The sequence below is a fragment of the Equus quagga genome, chromosome 20, assembly GCF_021613505.1.
Source record: "Equus quagga isolate Etosha38 chromosome 20, UCLA_HA_Equagga_1.0, whole genome shotgun sequence".
NCBI lineage: Eukaryota > Metazoa > Chordata > Mammalia > Perissodactyla > Equidae > Equus > Equus quagga.
The window spans coordinates 31,902,601-31,916,361 of NC_060286.1; the positions used below are offsets into that span (position 1 = coordinate 31,902,601).

A 13,761-nucleotide genomic window follows, 5' to 3' on the forward strand; every position below is an offset into this window, starting at 1 on the left:
TATGAAGAATGAGATATGATTTCTAGTCTTTTTTATACTCTTCTCTACAAAGAAGCATGTAGATACTTACAGATCAATAATCATATTCACCACAGCGGGTACTCACTATAATAACTCTGATCTTGTTGAGGTCACATGACTACATTTATAAGAGAATCATTCTGATGCACAAAATAATGACTGAGAAAGTGTCTCTTGTTAGAGATTGTCTGAGAAAATGACATGCAACAAGTTCGCTGCCAGTGGAAAGAAATTATAGGAAGCTAAAAAATACAGTGAGAAATAATAACACTTCAAAAGAGGTGGAAATGAGGCCGGCCCCGTGCCTGAGTGGTTAAAGTTCCGTATGCTGTGCTTTGGTGGCCCGGGTCTCACGTGTTCGGATCCAAGGTGTAGACCTACTCCACTCATTAGCCATGCTGTGGAGGCATCCCACAAAGTACAGGAAGGCTGGCACAGATGCTAGCTGAGGGCTAATCTTCCTCAAGCCAAAAAAAAAGGAGGATTGGCAATGGCTGTTAGCTCAGGGCGAATCTTCCTCACCAAAAAAATAAATAAATAAAATAAAAAGAGGTGGAAATGATTTGAAAAAACAAGTGCTATCTTAAATCACTTCCTTTAGGCCCCTTGGCTCTGTCAGACTCTCTTCCACACAGTGTAACAGAAGAGTCTGGTAGTTCATTTTACCCAAGCTGGTGACAATCTTTCCCTCTATAATGGCTGTGATATAAGGCATACATGATCTTTCTGCCAAGAAAATACCAATCACTGCCTTTTCAAATTGCATTCCTAAGCCCCTACCCTCAGTGACACATGACACTGAAAACATATTAGGCAACAAGTCATGATGCTCTTATTGTCAACCAGTTTTTAATACCCAAAGAGGGACACTTAGAGGTTCTTTGTTTTTTGACTTTCCCCATGTAATATGAAGAATGGGATTCTCATACCAAAAATATCAGATATCACTTTAAATGTCTCTAGCCGTGAGTGGAGAGCATTTTGGTGCCTCAATATTTCCACATTACCCTAGTATCTGGCAACCTGCCTGTGCACTCAGAACCTTGGACAGTAGGTCAAAGAGTGGGCCTTCTGCACATGCACATTTCCTTTCATGGCTGGAAAGCAGAAGCTTCCCAGAGTGTTTTGCCAATTGTCAGGTGGTAGGAGAGTGCAAATCTCAGTGCTTACAATGAGATGGAGAAAGCTCCTAGGCATGGAGAAGTAAACACACCCATGCAGAGAAAAACACCAGCCAGAAATACATCAGGGTGCTGATGGCAGGCAAAGTCAAGAAAGATCATGAAGCCAGCTCCCTGATGACAGCTGAAGCTGAATCATGAACTGAAAATGCCCCCAACATAAAGCAGAGAGAGGCCATTAGAGATTAATTCATGAAAATCACATGTGGAAAAAGAAAAATGGAAGGCAAAGCCACATGTAGTTATAAAGCTCCTGGTTGCATTTTAAAGTACTTTTTCCTAGTTTATAAGAAGTAAATTAAACCGTAAAGAAAACGTTAAGTGAGAATTTTACTGTCACTGGGTATTTGGATTACATGACAATGGACCAACAATTATTTATTAAGTAACTTAAAATGCACAAGGCAACATGCTGGGGACAGCGGAAGTTAGAGATAAGCTCATAAATGCAAAGAGCTTGTAGTATTTTATGGAGATAATCCTAAACACTATTTTTATCAAGTAATTGACCAAAAGAAATACACAACCATAAATACTAGCAACATTTAGGGAAAGAAGACAAGACTGTTCAATGTAAAGAAAAAAGGCTTTATTGAGCAGGACCTTGAAAGACAGGTCTAATTTGGACAGGTGGGGGTAGAGAACAGCACTGCCAGCAGGGGAAACAAAGTTTAAATACACATCACACACTCAAAGGAACAAGCATCACGCCAAGGGAAACACAGAAATTCGGGACTAATGAAAGATGAGTTTGAAAAGGGGACCAGATGTTGGAGAGCCAGGTTTGACAGTTTTAACTTTACCTATTAAAGGCACTGAAGATTTCTGAATGTTAAAAAATTTTTAAAAGATAGCACTATAAAGTTTACAGTAAGTTCTATTACTATTAAAGAGTAAAAATGTTTTTTGTTTTAACCGTTTAGTGCTAGAAACAGCCTATTATCTCACATTCATCCCATTGTACAAACAGTACCATTCGGTTCTCACACCTCTTGAACTTCTGCCCTTTGTAGTGGGTAGGGAGAAAGAAAAGATCTTCAAGAAAAGAATTCCCTAAGAACTTCTGAATCATAATGAAATATCATCTTGGATATAGATTCAGTCATTTTACTACACAGATACCCAAATCATGATCATCAGCTCTAAGTGGAAAGCAAAGTTTCAAACATTGAAAGGAATCTCAAATTTTGAAATCCAAATATTAAACATTTTATGATATCTTTAGAGACAATATAAGCTAGTACCAATTTTTGTCTTTGTTTTTTACGTAACATATTATCTCTTGGTTTAAGAAGGTAACTTGTTCCTTAAAACCCTTCCTTTGGTAGAAAACTTGTTTCTTTAATTTACACGAGAAAATCTATAATTAGCAGCCCCCAAGCAATGACCCACTAAAAATAAAATCTCAAAAATCATTGCTTCCCCTAATAAAGCAAACACCTCTATAAAACAAGAGTTGAAAGCAGATACAGAAAGGCTTAGGGGAGATACTATAAAATAACATGTTACAGCAAAATTACAAAAGGAAATGAAACAGCAGCAGATGTAGCTCAAGAAAGAAACGTAAGAGGAAACTAAAACCATGACAGGAAAAAAAAAAGCCACATGGATGTAGCACAAAGGAGAACAGACATTGCTGAAAACATACTAAGAGACATGAGCAAAGTAAGCAAATGAAATAGAAATTAACAAAAAATTTAAAAGGACTTCCAAGATAAGCATAACCAGCATTCTCAAAGAAAAAGAAAGGGACTTGAAAATGTTAACATTCAACCCATCATAAGCTTTTATTCAAGGACAATGGCCCAGATAAACATTTCTGAACTTGAAAGACACCAGAGAGCAATTCTTATGACCCCTGCCAAGGATAAACTTAAGCTCAGTAGAAACTATGGCATGAGGTCTGGAGGTGAGCTTTGAATCCATATAACTGGAGAACTAAGACTAAAACAAGCGACATTATGATTGCAGGACAAAACGTGAATGTTATAAACCCTGACAACATATATTTTTAAAAACCACACTGCTTTTATTCACCATAAAATCAGTAAAGTAAACATCGCCAGGGTAGTTAGGCAACAATTCACAAACCTTATAAATATATCTCATTTAGTTCTTGTAATGCCCTCAGATTTAATGAATGATACACCAGTGTTTCCATCATGTTCTAAAATGAGATGATTTTATTGATGCCTTCTGCCCCAAGTCTGTCTTGTTGGATTGTTTGTTTTGGTTGTTTGGTTGGTTTTATTGTTGTGGTTGGCTTGTAAATGAAAGTGTAACATGGGCAAGTGCTGAAAGCAACTACTCTTGATCTCTAGAAGTTCCTTGGGGAAGAATCTGGCAGTCACAGAATTGAAGATTATGAAAACTTCTTCATTTGTTCAACCACAGATGACTCTGGTTGAATGAGAAGACTCCCCCTCTAGCTGTGTTCTTAGGGTGGTCTTCAAACATCAGCTCTCCCCTGGGTCACTGTGGACCTGAACTCCACTCACACTCTCAATTAAGTCAGATGTCACTCAAGCTTCTCAAAAAGTGAGTGTCTAACCTTGGAAATGTTATGTAATTCTGCATCACTTAACACCCTCAGCACCTGATTTTCTTTTCCTCATTCTTGAAAATTGTTTGCACCACAGAACCGGAGATGTGTGGAAGTTAGACATCTCTGTTTCTTCAGCCTGCTTCAATTTACACTCAGAGGAAATATTTTTCTCTCCTTTTTTGGTTTCATAACTTCATTTAATACCTATGCATCATTTATCCTGGTTTAGGGATTGTGGTGCTATAAGTAATAATACAAATGAAAGTTTAAACAGGGTGGGTTTAATTAACTAAAATGCCTGATTTGTCTGCATACTGCAGTGGTCTCCCAACTGTTTTGATCACACAGTCCTGGGAAGTACAAGATTGGTGGGCATATGAATATCTTTATTGATAGATTATATGCACATGTGGTACTATACTGACATACTATGCACATTATAAAATAGAACAGAAATTTCTAAAGAATGAAAGAGACAAATATTTTACTTGTTACTGGCAAATGACTTTTGCCATCACTAGAAATAATTAATAATATTTAACAAGAACATCGTGATTTGATAGACTTTATTATTTCGGAACATGTTGGTTTAATCCTTTGTGACTGAGCAATTTAAAGTTCAGTTTGTTTTAATACGCACTTGGTTTCAATGGCTGTCAGAGACGCCTCATGAGGATTTGTAGATCTAAACAGGAAGAGGGCAACAGGGCTGAATCCTTCGCTTTCTAATTCCATTCTCCGATAACGAGAGGTTTAGGGGGGTTGTTTTTTAATTATCATTTTGTTGTTATTGCTAAAAAAATTTCAACTAGTAAACATCCATCTCTCCTGATATCAATTAGTTGCTCTTGAAAACTTATTAAAGTTATTGCATTTTTATATTTTCAAAGCTTGTGTTCTAAAACCACTGAAACTTTGTAAGATTTTTTTCACCAGGTTAGGACATTCCATTTGCAACTTATTGAACATGCAGATGTGAAGGGTTTTAATAGGTGACACACATCATTTTTTAAAACAGAATCACATTTCCAAACATTCATTTTCAAAAATGGTCTCCTGGTGGCATGAGTTTTTCTCGAGACACAGTTACTTCCTCACTCATTGTTAAAACACAGCTTCTACCCTGAAGGGCTATATTCAAGTGTATTTTTCAAAAATGTCTATGAGGTAGTACCTACTGAAACCGTTTAACACATGAAGGTCAACAAATTTGGACACTTGTCTTTTTGTAAAAGGAAAACAAGTAACAATTCTTTGTTCTTTTGTTAAAAACGGCAACGTAGAACTACATTGACATTCACCACTCATCTTATCACAAAGTGTATACAAAGATGCTACTGTTTTGTTATGCTTTTTCTTTGCTGAGGAAGATTAACCCTGAGCTAACATCTGTTGTCCATCTTCCTCTTTTTGTATGTGAGCACCGTGACAGCATGGTCACTGGCAGACAACTGGTAGGTCCACACCCGGGAATCGAAGCCGAGCTGCTGCAGTGGAGCGCACCAAATTTAACCACTAGCCCACCAGGGCTGGCCCAATGCTACTGTATTTTAAAGGCCTTGCTGTTCCACAATCAACTAAGTAATACTGTCCTCTAGCACTCTGTCTGCATCTGGCTTTAATTTCTCTGCTCTCCTTCAGTAGCTTGCTCAATAACTTGCTTGTGAATGATGCAGCAAAGGAATCTCATACACGTCACTGTTAATGACAGTGAGTGCAAATCCTCATTGCAAATAACCTGCTTGATAATTTCTTCTGGACAGGGCTGGTTTCTGGTCAGATTTCATTGAATTACTTTTATCCCAAATGGGAACACCTGCCAGATGTCCCCCACTATCCATTCTCTCCTTCTTCCTCAGTACCAGAAACTCCATTGGAGCACACATGGCTGCCCAGAGCAAAGACCACATTTTCCAGCCCCCACCCCACTTACAGGGACACATGGCCTTGGAACTAAGTTTTGGTCACTGGGATGTAAGCAGAAATAATGGATAGCCTTAAAAGGAGAGGCATGTCTTCCGCTCCCTTTCCTCCTACCTAGCCGGAATTCAGATGTGATGGCCGAAACCTAAGCAACCATCTTGAAGCAAGAAGGAGAAGCCAGGTGTTGAGGAAGCCAGAACAACAAGGAGGAAATCAGGTCCTTCGTGACTGTGTTGCCATCAAATTAGCCCTAGACTGCCTGTGTTTATGGGAGAGAGAAGTACATTGCTCTCTTTTTTGAACTTTGGTATTCTGGGTTTTCTGTCTTTTGCTACTATACTGAACCCTAATTAATACACCTGGTTACAGGGCTGATGAAGAGCTAATGGTAAGAGTCAGAGAAGAGTCAGCTCTGCCATTTTCTCACGTCAGCATGTGTTTGCACTATTCATATTACCTTCAATCAGTAGTTTCCTAACAGAAACTCCTTTTAAGCCACTTGCCCATTTTGTCAGGATTAGTTTATAAAAACAATATAAGCTTTAAATCTACTTTATCAGATAGGAGTGAACTGCAACATGTATCAATAACTTTGAAAGCAAATGAATGAGGGGGCCACCATTAAGCAACCTCAACTCTTCTTTCCAGACAACTCAAGAACCATGTGTAGCCTGTGTCTGATGACATACAGACCACGGAGAACACCAGCATCCATGCTAAATATTAATAAAGCTTCTTCTTTTTTTTGGCCAATACATAAATACAAGCAGACGTTCTGCTTTCTTCCTGCTCCTGTCCCACCCCTACCAACAAATGTTTTTACACACCTCCCTTGTGTGCAGGCACCCCACTGTCAAGGGTATAGATGGACTAATAGCTAACTATGAATTTATCACCTGGACCATGACAATATACCATGAGATGAAAAGTTCATTAGTGAAAAATCTGCATAAATAAGTATTGTCCAGAAGACTGAAAACTTGTAAAAGTGAACGGTAAATCAGGGCATGGGTGTACATCGAGATTTTGGCGCCTCACCTGAACACCTCGAGAATAATCCTTTCTGGTAACTTGGGAGCCACTTGCTTAAATGCTTTTTGGAAATCTTCCAAAGTTAAATATCCACGATCTATTTGGAAACAAAATATAAAACATTCACTTACTTCTTTATACCCTATGAATTATTTCAGTCATAATATGTGTGTGAAACTTTAATATATTACTAGGAGAAAAGCAGTCCCTTTTAGTTGATTTTACAGATAAGGTAATTTGAGATTGTCTCATTGGAAGAATTTGAGAATCTAGTACTACTCTCCTTTAGCACAGTCCCAGCTGATCTCGAAGGTCACTTCCAGCCTTATCATTTGGCTGGTTCTCTGAGTCCAGGGAAAGGACTCTAGAGACATATATTGCAATAACGCCATTAGACTTCAAGTCTTTGCAAATTGCCAAAACAATTTATTCTTTGAAATTCAGGTTTTTTCTTGATGTTAGAATTATAACATATTAGTATTTAGAGGGAAATAATGACAGCAGCCAAGACACTGAACCTGGACTCCATGAGTCTTTTCGTCCTGTACGTGATCTATGGGGTGTAGGGGGTCCAAAGCTATTCCTTTCAGCCATACCTGGTGTGGGAATACACCTTCTCCAAACATGTGTGAGTCAAAGCAGGACTCAAAGGAAAAAGCCACATGCCTCCCACACTTCCGTAGGTGGTTCATGACCTACATCCCCATAGGGCCAGCCCTTTTACTGTCCCCATTACAACACAGGCAAATCATAAGTACAATTATATAACTGTAAATATCTCATCCACGGTAAAAGTCAAGACTTTAAGATTATGATGGAGAAAAAAAATTTGCACCAACACCTAAGGTAATAGCTAACGAATACAGAAAAGTAATCTCCCAGGTATACTGATTATCTTATTTACTGAGTTCATGTTCCCATTCTCAGCTCCTTAACAGTAATTTTTTTAATATCAAAACAGTTTAAAGATACTTACAGTGCCTGTCAAAAGCTGTGAAGATGTGTCTTATTTCATTCCGATATAGTTGAGCTTCCTTCTTTTTCCTTACAATATTTAAAAACTCCCCTAGTAATATACCTAAAAGTTAGGAAAAAAACAATTTGCCAAAAATGACTGTCTTCCTCTATAAGAAAAAGAAAACAAAACATAAATGGAAAGCGATACATATCACAAACAAATTTTACCATAATTTTGGCAAACAGCACTCATTCTTGAAGATCTATAAAGTCAAAAAGACATTTTGCCGCATGCTAAGTAGACCCAATGCACAGCAATCGATCGCAAGAATAATAGACTGCTGGAGTTCACTGAGCTTTTCCAGGGGATAAAGGAATGGTGACCTTGAAAAAGTGTAACAGTTTTCCCCCTAACAGATCCTACAGACAGGCCTGAAACTACTTATTAAATAAGGTCTCATCATTTTTCTTTCCTTATGCTTCCTTGATCCCTTTTTTCCTAGCCAGATGTCATTACGGCAGGGTTTTTTCCAACTGGGAGACCGGGGTGAAGAAGTAGTTTCTCAAAAGTCAATACCAGTTGCACGCCACAGATAAAGGTGGAGAGAATATCCCATGAACAATAGAGCTGGCACTGTCCCCAGTCTTGGGTACACCCCACGACTGTTCTGCAGCCTCGGGCTCTGCTTCCTGTGATTCTCATAATAAAAGAGCCCAGCATGATCATATGAGATTGGATACTGTGCTTACAGTGTCTATTAAAATGAATTCTAATGTGATCTTTGTAGCAGGTTTAGAGAGCAGAGCCAAGAATTTAAACATTTTGGTGAATTGAGCCCTAAATATATAAAAAGAGCAACTCATTTTTATAACTCAGGATTTCCATTAAAAAACACATCCTTGTTTTAAAAATAGTCCCAAATCATGCAATAACCACATGCTAATTTTTAAGAACTTGCATGCTTTTCCTTTTGGTGAGGTAATGCTGAGCTGTATGCCTTTCCTAAAATCATTCCAATGGTTAAAAAAAATGTAGAAAATAGTTTTCTTAATTTTCCATGTTTTTCTTATTGTAGTTAAAGAATTAAAAACTAGAAAAGTTAATCTATCTTTATGTGTTTAAATGATTCTTTTACAAATCTTTAAGATCCACTGCGTGCCAGGCACTGTGTTTGGCTCTGGAAATAGAGGGGAAAAGAGAACACACACGATTCCAGATTAGCATGATACCAAGGGAATTCCTGGTCTAGTGGGGGAGACAGTGATCACAGAGGTTCAACTGCAAACACACACATAATCATGAATTGTGGCATGTGCAATGAGGGGAGAAACAGAAGACTGGGAAAGAGCATCACAGGAATCCTCCTGCAGAGTGGACTGTGGTGAAGGAGAGATCTCTTAGAGGAGGTAATATTTAAGCTAAGACCTAAATGACGAGAAGATACCAACTGGCTAAAGGATGGGAAGAAAATCATTCCAGGCAGTGGAAACAGCATGTGCCAAGGCCACGGGGTGGGAAGGAGGAGAAATGAAAAACAGGATAGTGGCTGGCAGATAGTGAGAGAGAGAGAGCAACACAGGGCAGGGTTGGTGAGATGGGCAGGGCCAGAATGCACAGGCCCTGGGGGCCACAGGAAATAATTTAGGTTTAAGCTGCGATAGGAAGTCAATATGAGGTTTGAATTGGAAAGTAACACAACCTGATTTAGATTTTTAAAAGATCATTCTGGCTATTGTCTTGAAAAAGGATTGAGGAGAAAGGAAAAATGTAAAAAGGGAGACCAGTGAGGAAGGTACTGGCAAGAGACGCAGTTGCTAGGGTGCTGGCAGTAGGAACGGAGAGGAGTGGAAGGTTTCCAGATCTATCTCAGAATAGATGAGGGGTGAAGAAGAACCCCCAGGCTCTGGCTTGAGCACTAGGTGGTTTGAGGAATCATTTAAAGAGATGAGACAGCCTAAGGGAAGAGCAGGATTTGGGGTGAGATGAGGAGTTGGATTTGGATGTGTTAACTGTTCAGTGCTTTGAAGACAACCAAGAGCAAAAGTCTGGAAGGCAGCTGGATACACTAGGCCACAGGGCATATCTCCTCCCACCTACCACAGTGCTTGGCACATGCTCAATAAATATGTATCACAACAAATTAGTCTATGTAGCATTTTTCGCCCAAAGTAGTTAAAGATATGTATTGATGCAGTTTCATTCTCATCAAATCACGCTTATGACCAGAGAACATATCTAAAACTGTAGCTGAGGTTAAAATTGAAGTCACCAGGCCATGTTTCCACAGGATCAAATCCATAACTTTAGTTTAATGAACATCAAAAGCTAATCAATTACACAGCATCTAGACTAGTTGAAATTCTTGAATAGTATCTTCACTGATCTTGGCACATCCTACGAGGTCCTTCACAATCTTGCTTCAGTCTACCTTTCCAGCCTTGCTAGCAACTTCCCAATGCTTCCCCAGGACAATAGGCCCTATTGTACCTCCATGCCTTCGCATGCGTTGGGCACATTGGCTGGAATGTGCTTTCTCTCACTAGCGAATTTGCACATCTCTCCTTCCAGATGCAACTAGGGCATTACCTCTTCTGTGAAGGCTTCCCTGATTTCTCCCAGCTGAGTCCCTTTCCTGTGACCCAACAGCCCTCTGTTCATAACACAACCATAGAATCTATGGGGTATGGTAATTATTTGGCCACTTGTCTGCCTGAGACACACTGAGGGAAAGCATTATAAATTGTTCAAAATTGTATCCCCAGTGTTTAGCATGATACCTTGCACGCAGGAGGCATTCATTACATACTTGTTGAATAAGTAAATAAAATAATAGGAAGATGTTATTTCTAGATTTCAGCAACAAGATTTAAAATGTGTTTTAAGTGATCTTAAAACTGTAAACTAATGCCAAAAAGCAGGTCACTTTTTACTCATACAGTGAGCAAAATAAATCATCATTTTAGAAACCTCAATTTCTTAATACATATGATATAGTAAAAAACAAGCAGACAAAATTCAGAGGGAAAGGAATGCTTGCATAATATTTGCTCTTTACTTATCACTGCATCTGATATAGGGAAACGATAAGGAAAAAAAAGCACAATTCCATGGTTCAATGTGTGATTCACGAGAAAAAGAAAGACCATGAGTGGTGATATCTTTTAAATTATATATTCAGAAAACTCATTGGTATTTGGAGCTATAAAGTAGTCAAATCTTTATTTCATAATCTTGTAGGATAAAAAGCAAACGTTTTTCAGTTTTTCCTAGGAGAAAATGTATGTGGATTTCAACCATGTGTTTATCACTACTTAAAAAGAGAAACAATCTAATAATACAAAATAACTCTCTATATATACTCAAGTTCTTTCACACTGTTTTCCTGCAGGATCATATACTTTATTTTTTAAAAGGAAAAAGATTCATTCCATCTGAAGAGAAACAGAAGCATATCTTATTTTTTAAAGTGAATCCTCTAAGGGTTATCAAGTAATGTTAAGCTACGTAAACACATCCCCACTGTCCCCCCCCCCCCGCCCTTAATTTGTCTTAATCTTCCATGATAACACAGAAGCAAACGCATTAAATGCAAATGCAAGCCCCTTCTCTAAAAAGGATAGAGAAGTTTTCATTCAGCTTGGCTCTCACATTGTCGTAACATGATCACTTTCCAAAGCCAATGCATAATAGTTTGCTATTCCTAAAGCTCTGACGTGCAAACACATTAGTCTAAGTTTTATACATCGTGCTGCTCTTTAAAAGCCTTAGAAACAGCGTTCCCACAACTAGCTCCACCTGCTGTCACAATAGTCAAACCTAAAATTACCACTTCACAAAGACTTCCAGTAATTCTACTGCCATCAGATTTCACACCCAATGAGAAATGCATTACCTGTGTCCACCCCTGGGGTGAAGGAATATGTTCAGAACATTCTAATTTCCAACACATCCTGGGGTCTTCTGTGTACACTGCTCCAGTAGTAACAGCTCCTTAAACACACTTTACTGTAGTTACACATTAGGATCACAACAACATTGGGAACCACACAGACCTAGGCGCTTATTGGAATTTCTGATTAATCTGTCTACAGAAGGCATTCAGAAATCATTTGGGTAGTCGGACTCTATCAGTACCTTGTAGACTTGTTTTTTCAGCTGCAGGGAAGTTTCTTCTGTATAAAACAGGAAAGCCTGATTGTGGAGGAGATGAATGTAGAGCTGTTTGGTTTGGAGTGAGGTGGGCTCCCCACCATTCCCTGTCCAGCACTGCCCCTGGAAGTGCCCCCACAGGACCCAGGAGCCAGGATCACGTCTTGAAGACCACTGACACCGGGACCAATGATCTTTACAAACCCTTCCAGACTCTGCAAGCCTGTGCGTTTTCCAAACCACTGGAAACATTTCCTTCCATTTTATAAACTACTCTTGGCAAAATGGATCCTTTTCATGTTCTATAATGAAAAAGTATTTTACTTGCCAAACTACTTAATGCATGTGATTTAGATCTGCCATATAGAGAGTCAGACTAGGAATGTTATCTTTTCCACTTTTTTGTTTTTAAGCAGTTTCCCTAGGAGGGTAATCATCTTTCACCACAGGGGTGGATATATTCAAAAAGCCCAATAAAACTATATAAATTTTTTCTTTGAAAGTTTCATTATGTATATTTCTTTGTGGTTCACACTTCTAAGCTTCAGGGTCAGTACACACAGAGAAATCCCCTTGAAAATGTAGTAGTCTAGTTTCTGGCTATCACAGTGAACTTGAATTAGAAACTGCAATAAACCTGGGGAGAGTGAAGGAGAAAACAATAAAAATACCAAGTTATTTAGACTGTAAGTCTGGTCCTAGATTTAGTAGAAAAGGGAGGGTTCACATTCACTGTGCCATTATATTAATTTTTCCAGGGATTGAAAAATGCCTAAAAATGAGGGTTTAAAAGGATTAAGTGGCCTTTAAAAGGTATAATGCAAGCCTTCTCTAGTTTGAGAAATAAAATTCAGATTATGACTTCTAGAGGCCAGGAGAAAAATAAAAAGATAAAATGTGTTCGCATAAAAATATTGTAAGGACGGGAGGTGAAAGCGTCATCAACAATGGTGAGTTGTCACAGTAAGATGGATAAGTGAATCCAGAGGACTAATATTTTCTTCCAGCTTCTTGCAGAGAATCAGGGAATAAAGAGAAAAGAATCTACCTTAATGGGAGAAATCAAGTTTTACTATATCCTTGGGAGGAAAATGAAAAGGAAGAATGAAAACAGGTTGGAGTAGAACAGAGAAATCTGAACCAATAAAACCTTATTTCGATCAAACATAGACAGGAATCATTGCCTTTTTTATTATGTACATCTCCTGCTCATAAACCTTCAAAGGTTCCTCAGTGTTAATAGTGCAAAGTCCTGATACCTTATTCTGGAATTTAAAGCTTCATTATTCCTTCTAGGTGAACTGGTCCTTAGCCCCCTTGCCCAACTCTCAGCTTCCATGAGGGCAGCTGACTCTGCTGAACACAATTTGTTTATAGGTATGTATGCATTATACTCCTTGCTGGTGTGGAAGGTAAAAATATTCAGAGGAGGAGGTAAAAATAGACCAAGGAGGTGGATTCCGCTTAACAGTGGGACTCTAATTAATAGTGTGACAGCTTTGGGTATGCAAATCTGAGGAAGGGCAGGAAAGAGGGGATATTGTAAAAAGACGGACAAGGATCTGGGAAAGAGATTTCAGCCTCTGAGGGTGGACACCGTGGGGGAAGAGGGTCTGGGAGAGAAACCCCGCGGGGGGGGCCTGCAGAAAGAGTGCTTACAGAGGACAGAGCGCTCGCCTGGCCTTTTCCATTGCTAGATGTGGAGAGTGAGTGAGAAAGCCACTTCTCTGCACCGTCAGCAGATGCGCTTCAGCAAAGTCTACATGACGTACAACATTCTCATGGGAGTGGAGTATGCGGGGTAAATCTAAACTCATGCTGAGTTCTTCATCCACCCTAGCACCCGCAGAGCACAGAGCATAGGCCAAGCTTGCAGCTGGCATCTGCGTCCATTCATTCATTCACTATGTTCTCTTCTTTGCTTCTCCACCTTTTCAAGTCCCACCCATCCT

The 13,761-nt window shown here is 39.0% G+C and overlaps 1 protein-coding gene across 3 annotated transcripts in view; it reads right to left on the reverse strand.

Moving 5' to 3' along the window:
- The window catches only part of EFCAB11 (EF-hand calcium binding domain 11), a 130,998-nt gene that overhangs the window by 103,069 nt on the left and 14,168 nt on the right, over positions 1–13,761 (reverse strand). For all 3 annotated transcript variants that reach the window (XM_046647051.1, XM_046647052.1, XM_046647050.1), the window contains exons 4-5: positions 7,679–7,780; positions 6,709–6,799 (exon numbers count right to left, since the gene is read on the reverse strand). In XM_046647051.1, the coding sequence (XP_046503007.1) occupies positions 6,709–6,799; positions 7,679–7,780 (193 nt within the window). The remainder of the gene's footprint in view (positions 1–6,708; positions 6,800–7,678; positions 7,781–13,761) is intronic.